Source organism: Anser anser, assembly GCF_964211835.1.
Source record: "Anser anser genome assembly, chromosome: 7".
NCBI classification, from domain to species: Eukaryota; Metazoa; Chordata; class Aves; order Anseriformes; family Anatidae; genus Anser; species Anser anser.
In genome coordinates this window covers 38974240-38998003 of record NC_139727.1, presented here as the reverse complement: position 1 = coordinate 38998003, position 23764 = coordinate 38974240, and the positions used below count along the sequence as shown (strand labels likewise).

General features: G+C 41.9%; 1 protein-coding gene across 4 annotated transcripts in view; it reads right to left on the bottom strand.

Moving 5' to 3' along the window:
- DOCK1 (dedicator of cytokinesis 1) overlaps nt 1-23764 on the bottom strand; it is a 281002-nt gene that overhangs the window by 67514 nt on the left and 189724 nt on the right. For all 4 annotated transcript variants that reach the window (XM_083844832.1, XM_083844833.1, XM_083844830.1 and 1 more), the window contains exons 30-33: nt 13938-14016; nt 13226-13326; nt 9967-10025; nt 2979-3127 (exon numbers count right to left, since the gene is read on the bottom strand). In XM_083844832.1, the coding sequence (XP_083700958.1) occupies nt 2979-3127; nt 9967-10025; nt 13226-13326; nt 13938-14016 (388 nt within the window). The remainder of the gene's footprint in view (nt 1-2978; nt 3128-9966; nt 10026-13225; nt 13327-13937; nt 14017-23764) is intronic.

Here is a 23764-nt window from a genome sequence, read left to right as displayed (position 1 = left end):
TCAGCTGAACGACTGTTTCACGATGAACTTTCTCTCCTGCTGTCACCATGGGACCATCACTCTCACCTGACCAGGCCTTGAACAATCAAACCAATTCTCTTTCATCGCTTCTGTGGCTCTGACATATTCCCTTTGATCTGGAGGGCTTGCCAGTAAAACAGGCAAAGGGGAAAAAGCGAGCAGAGAAGGCATTTTCTTCTATAGGGAAGCTTCAGTCCCACACAGACTTTAGTATCAGATTCCTGCTTTGAGGTACGGGCTACTTTGAAGCCCATATAAGGCTTCAAAGCACGTTAAAAGGAAGAGGACAAAAATGGGCAACTCCAGCTTTTAATTCAGTCGGCCTTTAATTTAGGGTAATTCATCTTCTGCTTCTTCCTAGGGCTATATATACTGGAAGAACAAAATCCCCATTCTGTCCTTTAGTGGTTTTACCAGGCAAACCAACTCATAGTGGAATAAACACAGCCATGGGGAAAGCTGTCTGTTTATAACACAAGGCATCACAGCATAAAAGTTCTGCAAAAAAATTTCATTTCCTCCCCCACACATGATGAGGTTTGCACATCTGCTGGAGAAGTGGAGCCAATTTAAACCCTTATTGATGTGACTAATAAGGTTAGATAATTGGATTTCTGGCAGATTAGTTTAACAGCAGCCAACCATTCAGTTTTGAACTTCTCTTTGAAAGCAAGGCTGGACAATAATAATTAGTAGTTGCATAGTTGCATACATACAACATAATGCGGTGCATTACATTGACAGATTAAGTACGAAAGCTTGCCTAGGTACCGGTACTATTTAAACAAACTATTTTATATCTATTTCTATCATTTAGAAAGCATAAACCACTGCAAGTTAATAAACAAGTTATGGTTTGCAAGACAGATGACACAGTCAAAGTTTGGGAAGCACCCGGGAATTGCATTTGTTTGGTTCTTCGGACCAGTTCCAGTTCTACCTCAGCCTCCATATGGCACCAGACAGCTTCGATTTACACCAGTCTGTGATGCTCATGGCACCAAACCTTTAGCTCTTCTGCTTGGCTGCAAACCTTCACAGGCTCTGTATCACCAACTGGATGCTACAGGGACTCTTTTAGAAGGGGGACAGTTCATACGGGGTCTACACGAGGTGTCACACACATCTCTGCTGCTGGCATTCAGATGTCTCATACACATCAGAAGATGCGGGGCTGCTGCTGAATGGGGCTGACAAGTTACAACTGGCACCAAAAAGACTGAGGTCTCAGAGGTCACCTCTGAGACTGAGGTGCCAAACGCTTCTCTGCCTCTCAGATAAGGTCAGCCCCCGCATCCTGGTGCGAAGAAGCAAGTGGGGAACCAACGAGAGCACACCAGGGTTGACTGTCTGCAGAAACTGGATGTATACAAGGCTGTGAGAGTTGAAAGACGGCCAAGGAAATTGGCTGTGATCTTCACTCCCAGAACACCAATCTGAGCGCCCCAGCATGCATACAACTACATTATCTGCAAAATTATAAATGGATAGATTGATTATTCCATTAGACATAACCGTTCACTCCAAATGCACTGAAATAAGGTTTATTACCTCTGTACCTGTCATCTCAATGTTACGCCCATAAAGAAAGAAGCTATACTGACATAAGAAATATATGCCGACTACCTACAATCCAAGACATCTCTGACTTTAGCATGAAGCATTTTTCTTCTCAAAAGGCAAAAAGAATTGTGTGAAATATTTAAGATGTTCATTTATTAAAACCAGCCAACTATTCCACACAAAGCTGGTTTTCTTCTGTCAAGAAAATACAGGGCCATAAATTTAGCTATAAAGTTACCCTCGGATTTTTGATGATCCATATAATTGTACAAATAAAAAATGACAAGTAACAGAGAGAGCATCTGACATGAAACTGTTTAAATGGCATCCCAGTGAGCATTTCAATCTTTACAGTATCATCAGAGTCAAACATAAGAAAGGATGATTATACAGTAATTGGATGGATCCAAAATACAGTTCACAACCTTTCCATATAGCATCCAGCAAAAAACAAATCAAAGTAATAAAGCTGATGTCATTTCCCCATCTTTAAGTCTCTCCATGCAGATATTCCTTTATTCTGGCTACAGATTTATTAAGGGTTCGTTACGGATAATAATTCACTAAAAATATATATCATCCAAGAAAGCAAAGGCAAACATGAAGAAAAAAATAAACAACATATGTCAAACTTTACTGCAAATTTCACAGTCATATCCTGAACTGACAGAAATTTCACTGTGTAAAGGAGCTACTCTGGCTTATATTATGAAACTACCTGGCCTAGCCAGTCTTATACTCAATCCATAAGGTAAAGTTTCAAGGGAAAGAAGGTAAAATGAATGATGTCAAGAAACTCTCCTCCACTCTTCTTGTCTCTCAAAAGCGGATGCTATCAGGGTAAGATTGTGTGTGCTTATTCAAGAACTTCCTTCAGCATGTTGAAATAAAATAGAATAAAAATGCTCCAATAGTACTTTTGATTTTGCAGTGCCGATATAGCACGAAGATAGACTGCCACTGATTGGATAGCCTTTTTCCCTCTTAAAAATCCAAAAAATGATAGAGTATCCAAATTATAAGATAGTACAGATGATAAATTTGTACAGGTTATAGTTACTTTTGCCACATTATCAGGCTTCCGTTTATGCCCAATTCAACTCAGAAGCAGACTCCTTTCCTGAGTCACAGTGAAAATTTAAGACATCTGTCTTTGCTCTCCTGATGTGTCATAAAGAAAGGTTTCATTTACTTCATGCAAATTTTTCCTTCAATAAGAATTTAAAACCTTCAGATGAAAATTCTATAGCCACTCAGAGTTATAGAAAACAAACAATCCATAATCATATTATTCTTTTGAAAAAAAAAAGGAAGTAACAAAAATCCTTATGTTTCTGTCAAAGAACAGTTAAATCTTTCTTACAAACTTCAAATATTTGTTGCTTACTGCTTACCATCTGGAAGCTCCTGGTAGAATGGAATTCGCACTGCATCATATCGAAGAAGATGGGGATTGTGGCTTTTCGAAGTTCTGTTTCAGGGATAAGCGTCATTTCTAAGATGGGTCCCACCATTTCCGGGATGAACTTGATTTTATGCTGACCTGTAAAGAGAAACAATGCATTTCAGAGCTAATGAACGGCCGCTGACTTAGCAGACGATAATTGTTTTAAAAGCCATATCAATAAATCCTCGTATAGCTGAAAGGCAAGACAAGTATTTTTCAAGACCTGATCCTACTGAAACGTGTTATAATTTATTCCTCAAGAGGGGAAGTATGTGATACGTATAAACCCGAATTAATGAAGAGTTGTTCAGCCAGTAATCAAGCTGGAACTTGCTGCTTTTTTCAAAAAACACCTGTACTCACACACACATATTAGATTTCAAGATTTTCTTCAAATACATCTCATGGGTAGCAGAGAAGGAGGCTAAAAGGCACATCACTTGCATTAACTTATTTAGACTTCTGTATCTTCCGCAGCGTACAAAACGTTCTTCACGTCACTCTATCAAAATGTCACCACGAGTACATACTTACATAGCCTCAAGACATGAAGCTACATCTTAGCCAAGCCAACAATATGTCTTCTTTCTCCCAGAGTCGATCTGACTGGCTAACTTTACTTCGCATTTACCTCCCCAGGAGAAAACCACACCTCCCCAACACTCCCTGCCATGGGCTTTGAGCACGGAACAGGAATTAAACCTTAACAGGAACACGAAGCCTAATAAATATTGGACTAGTTAAGAATATCTAGCTACTGTTCTTATTGTCGGATAAAGTGTAGAGGATGCAGATTACACATGCTGCAAACGATCTACTCAGTGCCACCAGGGAGAGATGCTCGCGCAGAGCTGTGGGAGGGCACTGAGGAGCTCCAGGCTGAGGACCCAATGGCAGAAATTTACAAAATACAAACACGTTCCCCTTGCAGCAACGGGATGAGACTACACCATGACTTGGAAAAAGACCAATTAACCCCTCCGGGCCTGCGTGTTCCCTCCTATGGGCTGGGCCAGATGACAAAATCAGAGGAGCAGGAGCAGATTTCTTCTCTCTAACACCTCTGAAGTGCGGCAAGATTCCTGTATGGAAGATGTTAGGAGTCCAGCACTTCAGAGCACCATGTTAAGTCTGGAACATTATGGAGCTCATTTAATTTTATCATAAATAAAAAATAAAAGAACAAAAATTCACTCTGATTTGTATACCTTATAGTGCATTTGAACTTCAGCACGTGCAATCAGTGAAGTTCCTCACAAACACGACGCTACGATGGCTGTACACAACCAAGTGCACCAAGAAGCGTGTTTGTGCAGCCATGGCCAGCTCAGGCTGGGCTTCTTTTCAGCTGGGCTAATTTAAGGAGCCCTCAGCTTCCTCCACTTTCAGGCTCTTGTTTCCCACTGCAGTTTACCAGTGGCATACGACAGAAACACATTTTAAATCATTTATATTCCACTGCACTACACTGGCATGGCAGTAACTGTGAAAGTATTTAATTAGCAGTTTCACTTTTGACCACAACTAACATAAATCTGAACAAATGTAATCAAGCAAAAATCCTTTACTGACAAAACACGCTGCTACATTTTTATTTTTTTAACAGATATAATTTAAGTTACTTGATTTGGCAAACTTCAGAATCCCATTAGCATTGGCAATCCTATTAGGGCAAATTAATACACAACCAAAATTGCTACTTCGTATGACGCTGCGATGGTGGCTCTTGGTGAGGAATGTCAAGTAGGAGTAAAGCTTCCCCTGCCTTCCTTACAAGCATTATTACATCCAGCGTCTCAGGTGACACTTTTCTTGTATTACGCCTGAAAAGTGTCAGTCGATATTTCAGAAAACAAATGATAGCGACAGAAGTTATTCGCCAGACACAAATTCAATGTCATAAGGTTCTCCGTGGGCTGCGATGGGTTTTTCATCGCTTCGAGCGCAGGGATCCCCTCAGAAAAGTACCTAACATCTCTGGAAACTTAGACGTGAAAAATGGAGAACTTGCACGAGGTTTTTTGCAAACACACAGGGCCGGGCCTGCAGCAGGTGGCCGCAGGTCTGTGGCACGGGCTGTGCGCTCCCGGCCTTTCTGCCACTCGCAGGCTGCTTGTGCATTCTGCGGAACAACCAAGCGGAGCTTTTACATCAGCGAGCACTGGGCTTTGCCAAATAGAAAATCTGGGAGGACCTGGGGGGGAAATAGGGGCACGTGAGAACTAGAAGAAAGCGGCTGATACACCAGAGCGCTGTGGTGCCATTCAGAGGGGCCTGGAGCATTGGGCAGTGAGGAACCTCATGAAGTTCTACAAAGGCAAACGCAGGGTCCTGCACCTAGGGCAGAATAACCCCGTGCACCGGTACGGGTAGGGGCTGACCTGCTGGGAAGCAGTCCTGTGGAGAGGGACCTGGGGGTCCTGGTGGCCAGCAGGCTGACCAAGGGCCCTTGTGGCCAAGAAGGCCAACAGGATCCTGGGGTACCTTCAGAAAAGTGTTGCCAGCAGGTCGAGGGAGGTGATCCTCTCATCCTGCACAACCCCGGTGAGGCCACACCTGGAGCACTGTGTCCAGGTCTGGGCTCCCCAGTACAAGAGGACATGGAGCTACTGGGCAGAGTCTAGAGGAAGGCTACTAAGATGATGAGGGGACTGGAGCATCGGGCATATGAGGAGAGGCTGAGAGAGCTGGGCCTGTGTAGCCTGGAGAAGACTGAGAGGGGATCTTATTAACGTGTATAAATATCCAAACTGAGGAGTCTCCTTCTCTGGAGATATTCAAAACCTGTCTGGATGTGATCCTGTGCAACGTGCTCTGGGTGACCCTGCTTGGCAGGGGGGTTGGACCAGGTAATCTCCAGAGGTTCCTTCCAACCTCAACCATTCTGTGATTGTGTGATTATCCGAAAGCATTAAAATCACAGTGCACTGCATCAAATCCCTTTCCTGCTACATGAAACCCACCCCTGCGCCTGCGGTGATGTGGCTGCCCCCCCTGAGCTCCCTCAGACCAGCTGCACAGGGAACCACGGGAAGCGATGTGCTGCTGCGGGTGGCACCTGCCGGCTTTGGACATGAGGAGTAATGCAAACAAAGTGTTCATCCACCAACTGGGTGAAGTAGGAGAGGGTTGGAGCCCAACCGGCACCCGTCTTATACCACGGCATACAGCAGCAATGTGATGGCACACGCATGTACGTGCTAGGATGATGTTACCCTGTGCAACGCTGTGCCACAAGACGAAGCATCAGAGCGACAACCAAAGGCAATGATCCTGCTCTGGTGCCCGGGAACATGCACTGCAGCTGCCTGTCACACGCAGCACTTGCTGATAAACAACCGAACAATGAATTCTCCTTTTTTTCCCCCAGGAGCAAAGGAACTCCCACGCAGAGATTTAATATGTGACAAGTCTGGGAGAAAACTGAGGCCTCTCTTCTGAAAACCAAATTGTGTATCTGCTTTAAAAACCACATTCAAAAACTGTATTTTTTTGGATACGTAAAAACTCCTCCTCATAGTGACTTCTGCCTTGCCATGAGATATGCTAGAGATCGCTCACACAACAGCAGCGAACTTGAATTAAAATCCAGGTGCTTTATCTGATAACCTGTGTGATTTTCATTTCCCAGGTTCTCCTAATTCACTTTTGGGCCACAAAAAACACTGAAAAATTTGCCATCAACCTCACCTCTGACTTAGGCCGGCTCTGAACACGCGTAACAAATACAGAGAATGTTATTTGTAATGACTCCTATCTATATAATGCTCAAAGTTCAGGGCTATTTTTAACCCTAGCCTTCCTTCCAATGACATTAACGTCTCTGTCAAGACACCTTTTCCGACGTCAAGTCCTCGGAGGGACCGCTGGGCTGGTGACCAGCTCGCTGCATGACAGCACCAGCAACAATTTCACTTCTTCATCACGAATTTTACTCCTCCACCTTCTTCTAGCTGGTTCAATAAGAGTAATGCTTTCTGATCTCTCTTTCCTCGATCAACTTTATCATGAGGAGATAAATATATATATATATAGCTTCTTCAACACTTCACTGTTGAAACCACTAACCATTGAAAAATGGTATCCATACCCTAGCATCCAACTCTGTTTTGTATATGCTGAACTGCACGCTGTTTGATTCCCTACATTTACCAAGACAGATGCCACAGCTTTCCTTAGGTTTCTGTGACACTTACTGTCTCACCCAGGTCTAAGGTGCCCCAGTGCTAACAAAACAGTGACTTAAAATAATGTATTATTTTAAAGTTGAGGTTGTGATATGGAAGGAAAAAAGCCTACCAAGACTAATATACACTGTTTTTGGTGCACACAAGAAAATGAAAGCCTTGCAGTGCTTTCAGAAAGCCAACGCAGCAGGGGCTCTACACACTGGGACTATGCTCCCCAAAGCCGTCCTCATTGCTTCTGCACCAGAGCACTCAAATTTAAAGCCTTCATGATCAAATCTAGCAAGGTATCAGACAGCACAGCTACAACGAGGATTTAAGTAGAGAACCTGTCAAGCTGGATCTCTTATACATGGTTCCCTGTTGAAAACAAAAACCTTATTCGTAAATTACAGGTATTTAAAGTGTGCGTGCACACACTTACCTATTGTTGTACTCCACTATATATGCTCTTTTGTATTAACTACAGTAGGAAGGCTGGAATATTGCAGCCAACACTGCATCAGAAATACACAGGCAAGGATAACCTTTACAGTTTACATTTTACTATTTAATTTCAGAAAATAAATTATACTCTTAAACGTGCATCACAGCTACTGGACTGTCTTATTCCCAATGGGGAAGTTTTAACTCCGCAAGTGTTATATGTTAACCACGGCATTTGTGAACAAAAAATGATGAGCTAAAATGAGAATTTGAGGCTTATCCATGCCCTTTAATACATAAATCAAAAGTCAAAGTTATTTGTCTTTATCCTATCTTATGCACAATGACAGAGTCATAAAAAAATATACGCTCAAGCATATGCAAGAATTATAGGTTTTCACTTTTGATTTTGTTTCTGAACATATACATTAATAATTTGACTAATGTAGTGAAACTCCTAAGATAAAAGTGTCAAGCACACTACAATCAATTCCCCTGCAGTGGTAAGTCAGTATTATTTCTTAATTGATGCTGTGACATACATGAGATTGGTGAAGAGCCAGAAGTTAAACATGATCAGCATTGACTATCTGTATTACAAAGAAGCTGAGAAAAAGAAAGCTTCTCATTATGAAACGTACGAAGGCCTTGTTGGATTGGGGTCCTGGCTCCGATTTACCTTTCTCCTGCAGCTTTTGTTGGGAAGAGCAGCAATTTACCAACTCCCTCAACATATGCAATTTCAGAATTAATGATCCCAGGCACTCAGGGAATCACAGACATTAGAGATAGAAGAGGGCAGGGAGCCATCTACATAGGTAAAATCAGTTTATAATGGAGAAACCAAAAATACGTCTAAAACTATCAAAAATACAAAGGCTTTCTGGACAGAAATATTGAAGAAAACTTGCACCCCCCACCCGCTGCCAATCAATTCACAAAATGCTGCTGGAAATGATTAGCATCTCCCTGTTAATGGAGAAATACTGAACCCAGAAGCTACTAAATAACCTGTCCTACAGCAGCCAACATCAGCAACAGTAGTAAAAAGCATTACACACTCTATAGCCCCCAGGTTGAGTAAAATAACCTCATGTAACAATAGCCAGATATATAGCTATGTACGCAAACATCCCTACTTTCAGTCTGCTAAATGCCAGGAAAAGCAGACAAGGTTGAAGAATCCAAAGACGCTAGAGAAATGAGGAAAAATAACAGATGAATACATGACTGTAAGCACAGAGCAGTGAAGGATTTGGCTAATAACTGACAAAGAACCTGCCAGAGTCCTGAGCTGGCTGACCCAGCATCAGTCACGGTCCTGGTATCATCATCTGTCTGTCAAGTCCCATATCAGGTGTGCATTATGCTTTAATCTGGTCTCCAGGCACTTAAGTCACAAAAGATGCTTCTAATAAAAAGTGATTTCAGCTGCTCTTGGAAGGCTTTTTTCATCATTCCAGCAGAGTGGATGCAAACTCTGCGATATCAAATAATTATGAGCCCTTGCATTCCCTTCTTTTATATATGCTGATTTTTTTTTCAAGTTTCAGCAACAACAGTTCAGCTAGAGATATAAGTGAAAGGGCAAACACATTTATTTCTGATAATTTAAGGAACTTTTGATAATACTCAAACACAGCTGAAGTGTCTCCACTGTTAAGCTCAGGAAAATGAAATCTGACAGATGGGTACACTCAGGTCGCAGTAAATACTCAGTTGCTCGTGAAATTCAATCCCTGTATAGCTAAATTATACCCACAGAATAGATGCAAAGTTGAGACAGGCAGATATGCCTAATTTACCCACCAACTCCAGGGATGTCCAAGTTCCCATTCTTTGCTGATCTCCCTAAGTCATTCTGATATAGCCAAACAAGACCGAAAATCAGACTTTAAGCTGAATTTCCAGGCTACTGATATCCCTCGGACACACTCATTTTGCTCTAGTTCCAGTGACTTTATCTACGTGTATGTGTCTGTGCACACATCCGTACATATTTCTGTGTGTGTGCGTATTTATAGAGAAAAAATGAGAGTAAAAGCCATTCAACAGATATCACTGCAACCGCTTCTTTTTATTTACTGTGAGGTTGAATACCATGAAAAAAACCTAAGATATGCAAACATTGACTAGTTATGTATCTTCCCAGACGGCAAAATAAGTGTGCAGAGGAGGCTTTATTTCTTAAATCACCTGCTTCCTAAATGCCTTTTGGAAGCCTAGCGTTATCTCAAGAGAAAGCAGGCTTGTTTCATCTGTACCTTGGTTTATACAAACACTAGGTGAAAACATTAAGCAACAGGCGTTCGCGTTACTTACCCAGGTTATACCACATGTCCCTGATTTCAAAACCAATCTGCCTTCTCATATCGCCGTATCTTAAAAAGAAAACAAAAACATATTTTTCTTTTTAGATCTGACCAACATTCTCCGAATTCAAATGATATCAATAACTCTACGTCCCCTCCCTCACCCAGCTCAGCAACGCGCCTATAAATGCTGAACCTCGCAGAATTCAAACAGGTGAAAGGGGGGAGGCTGACTTGTTGAGGACACCCCAAGACGCAGCCACGCAGCAGCAGCTTGCTCCCTCCCCTCGTGTTCCTAGCTCTCCTTCGGAAGACCTCAAAATTTCAACGCCTGCGCCAAATTTCCACTTACTAAAGAGAGAACACAAAACATTCACCTGTGCAAACCTCTCTTTGCTACATTTTCTGATTACCTAACTGTCCTTTGGGACACGTGGGCGGTTACAGAGATTAATTGCGAGCATTTGCAATTTTCCTAACAGTGATGGCTGGAGGAAGCATGACAGAGAGCTTCACGGCCTAAGGCCCTATTTTATTTTTACACACACTCTTAGCATCGCGTTGTCCTAGAAAATAAAACCAGAAGCACCTTGTGACATCTTGTACGCTGATGTGCAGAATCACAAAGAAAATGTTTCTGTGCTGCAGACTGAGGGGATTTCTGTCCTGTGGGGCCAGAGCAAAGCAAGAGGGCTCAGCACTTCCCATGCCAACGCGGAGCTGGAGACTGCTCCTTCCCCTTGCTGCTCAACCCACATCCTGCCCTGCGGGGACACCGGTGCCACCAGCACCCCGCCACCCACGTGTTTTAATGCTCTGCTCCCTCGCCACGTTAATGACAGGAAAGCTTAATGAATGGGAAACATCTTATTGACTTCACTAATGACTGGATCAGGACCATCAACCTTCCTATGATTCTGTGTAACGAGCTCCAACAAACTGTTTGCTATCCAGAGTATCTGTATGTTGAAGACCATTAATTAAATAATGGGATGAGCAGAAGAGTAGTATCTGGCAACTTGTGGGATTTCTGGGAATACAGTGAGATGCCCTGTCATTAGTAAGGATTAAAGATATTTCTCTGTATCATTAAAAGTCTGTTATTATCTAACATTCAAATGCAATGTTTAGCAAAACCTACAAATTACAATAATTAGATTTTAATTATTAAATATTTAACATATTGAGATATATACTTAAAACGGAGGGTGAGTGTGATATTGAGCTAAGTTATTATTTATATCTCTTTGGCACAGAATTAATAGTGGTTTCACAGAGCAATAAAAGTTAGTGCTTCCAACCCATACATTTATTGCATCTGAAGAATTTACTGTCTTGGTTTTTGTCCCCAGAACATGATTTAACTGAAAATAATAACTTGTGAAAACATTATAAACAGAGATTTACAATTTAGCAAACTTCATTAAGTAACCACTTCAAATGACTTAATGTATTTACTTACATTGGCAGTGAGTAATGCCTGTTTATTTCTTGAAATCCTTCATTGAGATATACTGCCCCATTTAATACAAAAATCACTTGGAGAAAATTTCCATCCAAGGATCCATCTCATCCTCACAAAGAGGAACATCAGCCCACGTGTGTATTTCACAGGCATTTCCAGTCCAGCCACAGCCTTGTTGGTTGTTGCCCAGATCAGGGGTCTGGTTGGGACTAAAATGCTCGTGGAGGTGCACGCAAACATCAGGCAGAAAGCACCGGGTGGGAAAGAGATGCAGGACCGTGAGCAGCCACGGTTTTGATCCCTCTGCTTTCCAACTGACTGTGATTGAAGCACTTTGAGGTTTGTAAGCCTCCTTTATACACTTAATTATAAAAGAGTTTGTTATCACTGATCCCATTTTGAGCAAAAGCACTGTTCATAAATTGTAACTCTAATGAAATGAGATTTACCTTGCTGTACAAAAGCATTTTGATTTCCCTTTGCAAAACTGTAACTACAACGTTATTTATATTTATATCACAAGTGCAAAACCCTGAGCTCTGTCTGACATCACTTCTCCACCGAACTTGTAAATATTCCTGTTTCATCAAGGAAGCCCCATGAGTCATATGTATGTGTGCTGGATCACACGGTGCTGAAAAATTCTGTTTTAACACCCAGCGAAAGCACAGCTTCCGAAGAAAGCACCTCAAAGCTCGCGATGGAGTGGACGAGTTCGAAGGGCAAAACTTTGCTGTTGGGGGAAAAAAAACAACGCAGACACAGCCCTGAATTTTCTGGTCAAAGACTGCAACCCACACAGGGCTGCCAGCTAAAGCAAAAAACCTTTTAAATCACATTTCACTGCAGCAGTGATAAACTCTTCCCATTCTCACTGCAGTATCTCTTATCATAATAACACACAAAAAGGCTTCCATTTAGAAAGTGAAGTAATACAAAATACACCCTCTCTCTCTACACAGATCTATAATATATATTTTACGTATAAGCTGAGCCGGGCTTGCTCTGGGAATCATAGCTTTGAAACCGTCCATTTTTGTGCATTAACTGTGGTAACCTGATTAAACATGGAAACAAACTGCTTTTGCAGGCATTCTTCACAAATATTAATGGCACAGAAACAGAATCCACACATACGGTCTGAAAACATTTTACTGGCTTTTTTCCGTGCTCGCTGTCTAGTTAAGAACAGGGTCCTCTACACTGGAAGCCCAATGAAACGTAGGAAAAATGCATACATTAAAATATTCATGCTCGGGTCTTTTCTCTTTTGACAGGTTTCATTTGCTGTGGGATTCTGAATGGAAATCAGATAGTTCAAGCTCCCCGGTCAGAGGTAGGCGATGTAATCCCTTTTAACCAAGAAAGCATACAAGGCTGCAGTTATACAAACCCATTCTTCAGGGATATCACGGGGAAACTGTCTGTAGTTACGAAAATTCACTCTAAAAGGCCGCCAGGGATTAAGCAATAAAGAGTGCACGTAAAATGAGATTAGAATAATCACAAAGCTAAAGTGATTTAAAAATGCAGTTTTATAATATGTTAATACTTCTGAAAAGTCTTGACTTTATGAATATCCTGCAGTATAAAATACTGTCTTCATCAGTAATGAATCATGTAATTTAGATCTTGATTCAAGGGTAGAAACACATGCAATACTTGATTCATGTTTTTAAAACCAACCTTTCATTATACGGTGATTGCATCTCAATTTGAATGGATTTAGCTAAGAAATTAAACTAAAATTATGTTAATAGACCTCAAGTTCTTGTCCATGATTTAGATGACGAATAGGACTTACTTGTTAAGTATTTTTGCTCTCTTAGCACTTGAAAAATTCTCCAGTTGTAAAGACTCTTGCGTGAGAAAAGCAACAGCTAGGTGGAAGTAGTTGTTCCAAAGCTGAAAGGCCCCAGAAAGACAAGAACAGACATCATTAATTCTCTGAAATGCTTTTTCTGCGTATCTACAAAACATCCTAGAAGAATCTAAGTTATTCACATACAGATTTCTAGGTGAAAATAACACACACCGCACAGGCATTGTTTCTTGATATATTCTTGGTACATCTTCTCATTGTGTTTGTGTTTCCAGGAAACATTTCCCACCTACAAATCCCGAATGATTATGTGTTGATGATTCAAGTAAAATCAAATATGAGTACATAAATCTGGGTGGTGGTGGGAGAAAAAGGACCCAGACTTAGGCTGCACATTTGACTCAACAACTCTACTAAAGCAACTGCTTTAGACAGGGGAGGATGCCCCTTTTTGCTGTTCCTGAAGGAAAGGAGGAGTTTTCTGCGGTGCTCTCAGTAAGACTTGGTCCTGTTGTAGGATGAGACCCACATGATAAAAGGATCAGGAATACGTGCTGAACCTGAAATGCCTTAAGTGGGCTTCCAGGGTTCACGGGGACATACGCACATACAACAGAAGTACGAGTTTGGGACAGAAACTTCTTACAATATTAAGACTGCCGCCTGAGACATTGTTTGGTGTTTCTTTTCTTACCTGTAACTCAAAGTTGGCTTGATCAAGAAATTTTTTGTTTAGCATATCTGCATACTGATTAATTGCTCGCAGGAAGACTCTGAAAGATCAGGAGAAAATTACATAATTACACACTCTTCGGTTGCACCTTTGTACGTTTGGCATCCCAATTAGACAAAAATCTGAGTCTGTCTGGAAAGTGAAATTTGTAGCTGTTACTTGAAAAGCAGTGTGATCTCACCACTGGTAAGCATACGGAATTATATGCAGATGTTCTCAAAATTAATCAAGCAAATTAGCATATGCAGAGTAAAGAAACAAGGAATGCTTGGGATAAAATCACTTGTCTTTAAAATATCTCATGATAATCAGGAGATCATTAAAAATTCGGTTTATTAGAAAAAAGTCTATTCGTTTTTTAAAGCTGCAGTATCTTCATGTTGTAGCTAACCTGGAGCTGAAATTGGCTGGATTTTAACTTGCAGGTGAAGAAAAACGTGTTTTTAAACAAATATGAGGCAGACGCTATTTTACTTATTGAACAAAAACATATAAAAATGCTCTTGAAAGACAGCCTTCAAAATATTGTTCAATGTTCTACTTCTAAAACGCTAATTTACTCCCTAGTACAGTTTATTGCTTCTCTGAAAAGGTTGCTTGTTAAATTGCAATAGAAGCTGACTTGACAAGCTTTAAAAATAAAACCAAATGGTATAGCATAAGTAGGTCACTACATATTCATGGTGCTGAAAAGTAAACATATTATTCTCTGGTATCCTAATCTCCATTCTCAAAATAAACATTAGATTCCTCCTGAAGACTCTAAATTTATGGTATGAAACTGCCAGCTAATGCCAAACGAGCTCGTCTTTTGAGCAAACTGTCTGTGATACAGATTTACGTCTCCTGAAAGTACCAGTAATGATAAAGACCACTCATAAAATGTACAACTTTTTCTCCCCCCCCAATAGCAATCTTTAAGAAGAGATTTGCACTACTGGATACAAATAACAGTTAATCTTTCTATGGGCTGACAAAAAAAATCAGATTTTTTTAAAACATTAGAAACAGTTAGATCTTTTATTGAACTTAAGATACCTACTGACCTTTCCTGGGAAAAAAAAAAAAGACCATTAAGCTAAATGTTTGTTAGCTCAGGTGAAGTAAAACCTCTAGACAATACACAGACATCAGCATGGTATGAGAGATTATTCACATATACCAAGTAAATTACATAAGGCACGACTTTTGACATCGCTGGGATGCGTCTCTACTATAAAGTTGGATACCCCCACAGTAGTTCCACTGGAGGAGAAGGAAAGTATCCAAAAATGAAAAGAAAAAATAAGTAGATAAAAAAGCGCAAAAGAAAATGTAAAAGATTGAAGAATATGTAAAATATGTAAAATAGAATAGCATATATAAAAGAAAAAAGCCCACACGTGTAGGTACATTTATCTATATATACACATATGAAAAAATACCTCTCTCTATACACATACATACATTTCACAATAGCACTTTTTATAGCTAAAGATCTCATTCACATCCTTACACTTGTGCCCAGCGCATGCAGAGATGCCTTTCAGGAACAGCGCTCCGTGCATTATTCACCAGTAACTTTGTCAGGGGATATATCTGGAAACTTCATTGAAGTATTTTATAAATGCGATGACTTCAGCATACACAATAACCCACTGCAGACGGATTTTAGATCTATGATTCAATTACTGAGCTGTAGCGTATACTAAGATTGAATCTAAAGTTATCCATGTAATCAGAATATCAACAATTTGGTATGTAGACTTATGTCCTGTTTTGTTTTGTTTTGAGAAAGCCTGACGATACCAGGAGATCCGCAAGGCTTCCCGGAAGGATCAGTGATTTACCACAGCAGGAAGGGCTATCTAATGCTCCTTGCCTTACGAAGATAAAATCAGCTCCAATACAGGGAGGATTATGCCTACAATTTAATTATGTTGCCTCAAGACATCACTGTAATGTATTCAATCTGCTCCATCTAATTAAGCTTTGGAACAATCTCATTACTTTATATACCATTATTTTACTTTAAATTGTAGCTCTCATTTTTCCCCTATATTAATTCCAGTGCCTACAAATAAACAACAAATAGTGCAGAATCTACTGTACCTTGCAACAGAAGGACTAAACCACGACACACCTGTAAAACTCTACTTGCCAGCAAACACCCCCATCCCCTTTAGCCCATGGGCTACCCGTGGTTGGACTGCTTTAGGAGGGTAGGTGTTCCTCCCAAATTCCTTCAGCAGAGCATCCAAAAAAAGAGATGCAGAGATTTAAGTGTTCATTTTTTAATTATTCAAGGATGAAATTCATCCTATAAGGATGAAAGGTGTACTTGGACATGGCTGGGCCAGCAGAGGAGTCATCAAAACACCTCCTGTGTTCGATGGAGATCTTCAATCTGCAGTGGCATACCTTTCCTTGGTGTAATTAATAACGAAGATCAGCGTCTAGTTGCACGTGCATAAAGAAAAGTGTTTTTCTTGAACTTCAGTCTTGGTTAACGAAAGAAGTTATCCATGTCAGGAAGAGCCACAGAAGTTAAAACCTCGAGTGAGAGAGAAGCTGAGAGCCTAGGACCGACCCCAACGTACCCTGTTACACTGCTCAGAATGTCACAAAGAGTAAGGAAACCCACTGCTAACATACTGGACAAGATTTGTTGGACAAAAGACTTTATCAACCCAATTAAAAGAAGGAAATCAGCATTTCTTCAGATGGGATCGAAATAGAAGGAATTGGATTACCGAAGACAATCACTTGCTAAAGGGCAACAAAAACCACAGCTACCAGCCTGGACTGATGAGGTTTATGGTGTGCTGAGCCCCTGAGGTTGGATGGTGCTGGGGCTGGCTCCCACACACACCAGCAGCTTTCTGCTATGCTCGTAACAGAGGTCTGTTGAGGCAGGGACTGTCTCCTGCTGCCTGCGATTAGATAGCATCTAGCACAGGAAGGCTCCATACCCTCGTCAGGATTTCTTGATATTGTATCCCTGTTCATATACTTGCTGATAAGATGCCTTATCAGTTCTTTATAAACCAGGAGGAATAATCATCTGCACCGGCACACGGTGGAAGACTGAAAAGCGTGTTAGCGAATGGTGGCACCAAAACCACTGAACACCACCGTGCCACCGCGCTGCGGACTGCTCAGCCTAGCTGTAAAAGGAAAAGGGGTGTCTGAGACAGGAACAAACAGTTCCCAAACAAAATAGGAAATACCGTGGGATGCTACGGACTGGCCACTGAGAGCAGAAATTCTCCTAAATATGTTAGAGGAGCAGTACAGAGAAGAGGAGCAGACAGGAGAAACAGGCAAAGAACATATCACTGATGGCATAAAGCACCTCAAAAGTATCCTGGGAACTTGCTGTTCTAAAGACATTGCTTTTTTGTTTCCTTAAAACCAAAACAGAAGTAAACAGATGAAGCAACCGTCTGAGACACGGCTGGGGATCACTCACCTCGCCCTGCCTTGGGCAGAAGGACAGGCCAGTCCTCATTTCTTCAACAGTTTCTCCTCGTTTATGGCCCTCAATCCAGAGTCAATAAATCCATTCGTATGCTGCTGGTTCAAGCCGTAAACACAACCTCAACTGCAACTACCGTGTATTTTTACTGTTATAGATTATTAATCACATCCAGAGGTCTCACAGGTGGTTAGCTGGTGTGTGGATGCACTCTTGGAGATTGCTCCCCCAAATAATGCTGACATTTATGCTTTGATTCTGTAATTTTACCTTCGTAGAGAGGCTCTTCTTCCCATATACAACCTCACTGAGGCCAGGAGGTTGTTCCTATTAATCAAATCTAGACTTGCAGTGGTAATAATAAATGAGGAAGGGACAAAGGGACTCAATTTAGAAGTGTAACAGCAGTCACGGTGCCAAACACCTCTTCCCCTGCTTTCTCAGGTACAGTCAGTTTTTCCTTCTCCTTCTCTTATAATTAATCAAGTGCCCTGATTTGCTTGTTCGCTCCTGTTTAAAGATGTTTTATGCTCCATTTTCTTTCCATTTCACACGGTGCTGCGGCACACCGAGCGCATCCCTAACACACGCATAGATCAGCTACCTCTGAAAAAGGTTGGTTTTTTTTGAGAACGAACCTACAGAGATATTCCAAAAGTAGAAACATTCTTACAGCACGTCCTGTTTTGTACATCATCTGATTAGATCTAGCATCCAGGGGCTCAGGTTTACACTATAAGCACAAAATACTTAGGACACGAAAACATGGAAAGAGTGCAAGCTGCAAGTGTGCTCCCCGGTACTCCTCCTTAAGGGAACATCCAAAAAGCAGAAGGAAAGTACCAGTGAGCAAAAGAATGGATGGATTCCCTAATGACAGAATAACTATCTAAACAAGAACGTATAGATACAGCTTAAAATAATTTAGGTTTAGCTGGTAATTCAATAAAAGAGAGGGAATTTGAGTGAGGTTGTAAAAGGCACTATTATGATGTCATTTCAGTTAATTTAGATGGAGGGATAATGAATGCTTTATTACAGCCGATCAGCCTCCCTGCACATCATCATGCTTTGCATGCTTGAGCTTTTGCTGCTCTGGGAGACAAATTTACTGTGCATATATGAGGCAGACTACTCTTATCTTGTCAGACTGCCTATGAAACAACAGACCTAGACCTTGAAATCCCAGTGCAAAATCCAAACCTGAGCAAATGCTCACTAAGGCATGAATAGCAATGTCTTCTTTTAAAGAGCAATCACTTCAAATACCTTCACCTTAGTTTTCAGCTTCTCAGTTGCAAAGCACAGTTAAGTTTTAAGCAACTTTTCACTCACGTGTGAGTTAAAACTTGTGCTTTAATATACCCCTACAAGCACTTTTTCCTTAGCATCACATACAGTATGTGATACTCCAACGACTGTGACCCTGGAACATAGAAAACACATAATATGAAGGTACGTATTATGTACATATGAGTCAAAATCATTGAAAAGTGTCAGCATGAAGGTATCTGACCTCCTTGCATCTCCCGCCAATCTTCTCCCTCTCCAAATTCTTTTTTTTCTTGTGCTGGTATTACTCTTCACCCTTTTTCACACCTCCAAACTTAACAACTGCCCAGGCCCCATCAAGGTTTCCAAAATCCTTTTTATTTTACACTTCTGTATATAACAGTTCCTCTGGCCAGCCTACTTCTCTCTTACTTTTTTTTTTAACAGCATGTTAAAAAGATTCCTTGCACTATATTCTTTCTAATTCATCAGGCAAAAGAGCAGTCAAAACGTGGAGGGGAAAAAAAAAAAAAGAAACACAAACCTTGATCATTTGCTTTCTTTTGAATTACAATTCCTGGGCTGACTATGATAATAGCCCAGAGTAATCCCAAAGAAGACTTGCTACTAAATACTTACATTAGCATAATCTTCTCATAATGTCTACTTCACACCAGCACAGGTGCACCGTGTCGCTTTATTAACCTATTTTCTAATAAATATTTCAGAAACAGTTTTAGCATATTATCTATAATCACTGACACCTCTTCCCTAATTTATATTCAGTGCTGTGTGTCCTCTAAAACAATGGGGGCAGACGGATGAAAAATAACTGCAAGTCGCAAAATTCTGAAGGACGAATTTGTGGTCTGACTACCAACGGTAGACACCGTGTAACACTCACGATGTTTTTGTTTTTTTTTTTTTTTTACAAACCACCTTTTCACTACAGTTATCTCACACGTTAAGATCAATTTTTGCAAAACAACCCTGTCGGAATAGACAGGCAAAAGTGCTACAGCACCGGACAATCAAACGAGAAATGTTAACAGAAATAATTCAAAATAAAGTTTGAATTTAAATTCTATTCAAATGTCCTTGTAGACGTACTTTGCCTACCCAGAAGCGTGATGGATCTGCGCCGAGAACACAGTCCACCTCAAATACCTGCTGAAACGATGGGACTTCCAGCAAGAAAAGCATCCTTAGCGTGAGGATGGGCACGAGCAGAGGTAGCAGAAACCCGTCGTGAAGACGAAGACGGGGCCGTGCGGCCACACCAGGAGGTCCCACACCTCTGAACCAAAAGGAGCCCACGACCAGCACCTCTCTGTTCCTCAGTGTGCCCCAGGCCTGTGCCAACGCTAAAATCGAAGAGCACCAAGGCAATGCCCAGCCAGATGTGTGTCACCTGAAGGTGCCCCTGAAGGCCCCTGGCCAAGCGGAGCAGGTTGCTCCGTGCCGTGCCCAGTCTATTTGGATATCTATTTCCGAGCTTGGGGACCACAGGACCTCTCTGGACAACCTCTGCCAGGGCCCGACCACCCTCACCATCCTCATTTCTCAGTCCCTGCTCTGAAGGGCAGGGTGTGATTCCTGGAGGAGTGCAGGAAAGAAGGAACTCAAGGCTTCTTTCCCAAAAGCACCAGCAAAGTTTGTCTCCTGAAATTCTAAGATTTAACTCCAGCCACAGATATAACCTCATGTACTAAATCTCACCTCCTAGGGATTTTTATGACGGAGTAATAAAAGCTCAGAAATGGTGTTTTCTAATGGAAATGCTACAAGACAATTTAATTTAAGAGTTTTTAGCTAAGGCTACAATACCGGGAAGCCAGCGTCCACTGCGAGCGGACAGCATCAGCGTTCCTCTTCCCAAAAGTTAATATTCTAAAGAAAGATGACTTACCGAATCCAAAATGACTATTTTATTACGATACCTGGCAAAATTGCAATAGATCTTATAGTTTAAAAGAAAGGTAATTTGTTGCAGTCCTGCTAGAAGAAATCTGCAGTCGCCTTAGCCATTAAACAAGCAGTTTTCACTTTAATGCACTGCCCAATAAAAGGCAGAAAGTCTTTGCTATGGAACACTTCTCACAACCTGCCCTGGCCGAGTTTATCTGCTGAAAGCATCACTTCCAAGCAGCTGTGCAACCACAGAGGGGAGCTGCGAGGGGTCCCAGGCACTTGCCCAGGCTGCTGGCCAGGATTCAGCTAGGTTTTGCAGGGGTAAAATCAATAAACCCAAAGATTATTTTTTTCCCTATCACGTTGTTGTTTTTTTTTTTTTAAAGAAGAATTTGGTCTGGAAAGAGAAATAATTTTAAAAAGGGAATACACTCATGTGAAGTGTGAGAAAGGACACTGGGTAAATTTTCCTGCAAAGGGTGAATGTCCCATGAATTTGGAAAAAAAAAATTTCAAATACATGACGGTGTCTCATGGTTTGCAACAAGGGAACCTCTCTCCTTTCCTGCTGACAGCACTGTCCTTTGTTACTTAGGCATTCCTACAGGTACCTTGAATACAGATTAAGGCTACTTTGGGTAATCATGGATAAATCAATAGAATTGATTTGCTACATTTCAAATTCTTTGACATTTTCATCAATCGTGCAATCAATTGTTTAGACAATTGCAGCTGGCTAAATAAATCTAATACAGCTTGGAAAACAATCCTATTTTTTTTTTTCCTGTGGATATTTAATTACTTTATCAAAGTCCATCAGAGAATAGAAATGAGGAAAAAGAAAGGAATCTGCAGACCAAGGTGTGCAAAGGTGAGTTCAGCACCACATCAGTGCTGCTGGGGTCATAAAACAGGTGTGCCCCACTCAGTTTGCTGGAAAGGCCTTTTTGCTTCGTACAGCATCCTAAATGTAAAGTTAATCATGGTGCCTGATGGCAAAAAACTTGCACTGAAGGTAAAAAGAATTCAGCTTTTAGCCCTACGCCTTACCGTTACTTTTCTAGTCTAACTACCAAGAATCACGACCAAGAGAGCCAACTTTCACAAAATCAGGACCTCCTTCCTCCCCGCCCCACGTGGTTAAAACACAATCTTCTTGTAAGAGATGGGAACGATGTGCCTGCAGTGGCTGCTCTGCTTTGCTATTCCAAGGACACTTAGGTTGCTGGCAGCCTCGTGAAGGGATCACTGATGCTAGAAACGTATGGGGGAAAAAAAAAAAAACACCTTCCCGGAGCTTTAGGTAAGCCTGCGTTTGATCCAAAGCGTTGCTCCCAAATTTTGCTGCGACACAAAACATTTCGGGAAGGCAGCGGGGGTATGCGAAGAAGGAGCGAAGCGAGACGGGAACAGCGCTCGCATCCCGAGCAGCCTACTGCTCGCGTAGCCCAGCTATTAACCTCTGGACAAGATCGGTGGTTTGCTATTCTTCTAATTTCTCTTGCAGGCTCCTGTCTGCTGCTGCTGTAGCAAGGAGACACGACTGGAATGGAAGCTTCGATACGATCCTTCGATACCTTCAGCCCAGCGCCCACCAGGGCCCGTCCCACCGGCGGTGCTCAGCAGATTTGGGGCTCACGCGGGAGGCGTCAGTCTGCCCGCAGGCACCAGGTCACGCACAGAAACCGTCACGGGGGATACAGAAGTCAGGGTTAATAGTAAAAAGGGGCAGTTACCGCCAACAGTGCTGCTGCAAATTTAAGGGAGGGACAGGGCTCCCGTGGGAAGGATCTTGCGGAGGCAAGGTGCAGGCAGAGGCAGAGAGAAGGACAAGAGAAAAACCTTTACCCAAAGGCAAACACAACGGGAGGGTGCACGTGGCTGGCAGGGGGAGAGGACAGCTACTCTGGAGCATCCATCTGGCTGCTGGGTTCGTCGGTGATGGTTGTTAGGGGATTTATTTTCTTAATTTTTAATTTTACATGGTGACTACTTACTCCCAGGTCAGTAAGGAAAGGGTTTTCGCTTCCTGCCCAGGGTTCACATCGGAGCTGAGCCTTGCTGCAATTAGCTGCCCCAGGTGATCAGTCCCGAGCAGCCCCACAAGGTTCCTCTCATACGTAACATTTTTTCTGTTCTGGTACATCCCTTATTTTGGGGAAGCCCAGAGACGCTGATTGCCTCTGACTGCCTTCAGCCTTCATTTCATCCTTACGGGGCACGTGCTTTCTCCAGTTTAGAAGGGCTAAATAATGCTGCAGATAAAAACAAACCATCTTATAACAAACGGCAGTGGAAAGGAACAATCAAACCCATTTTTGTTCGCTCCCCTAACACGCGTGCCACACACGAGGAGAGCTCCAGGGCAGCAGAGGGGCAGTTCGGATGCCGTGAGCAGGCGCTTCCGCAGGGAAGCAACGTGCTCTGGTGCAACGTGGCTGAAGCGCGAGGTCTTTGGACGTGTTCAGGGCTCCGGAGGACCTGGCCCTCCCTGTGCCACGCCAGTCCTCCCCAAACTCCTCCCTGCGATTTTACGGCTGGCAATTAGTTGCTGCCTGGTAAAGTCAACACCTCCGAGGCAAATGCAATTAGGGTCGCAAAAAAAAAAAAAAGAAAAAAATGGCCAAGTGCATCAATGAGAAAGTTTCTGTTGAAATTGTCAAATTGGACTAAGTTGTGAAACATAGTTGTGGCTATACATGCCACTGAGTACAGCTGTACCCCTAGGAGTACAGCCAGAGGTATCTGTTTTCTATTAAAGACTCTTCCCTGCCAAGGGATGACAGCAAGGATGGAGACCGAAGCTACAAAGTACCACTAAAGCATCGCCCGCTCGCTAGAGAAGACCTACTAATAGGACAATAATATGGTCTTCAAATGGGACACTGGTAATTATTTTAATGCCCTGGCTGCAGGAGTCTTCCAGCTAGATCCTCCAGCATGAAATCTGCTCCTTTACCACTTCTTTCATGCAATACTTTATTTTCTTTTTCACTGTTAATCTGAGGAAGCTCTTCAAGATACAAAAATACACTATATATGGGTAAGATATTTTTAAACCTACAGGAAACTATCTGGCTTTTGAAATATATATAGTATCTTGGAAACCCTTTCTTAGTACACCGTAAGGCTGAACTTTTATTTCTGA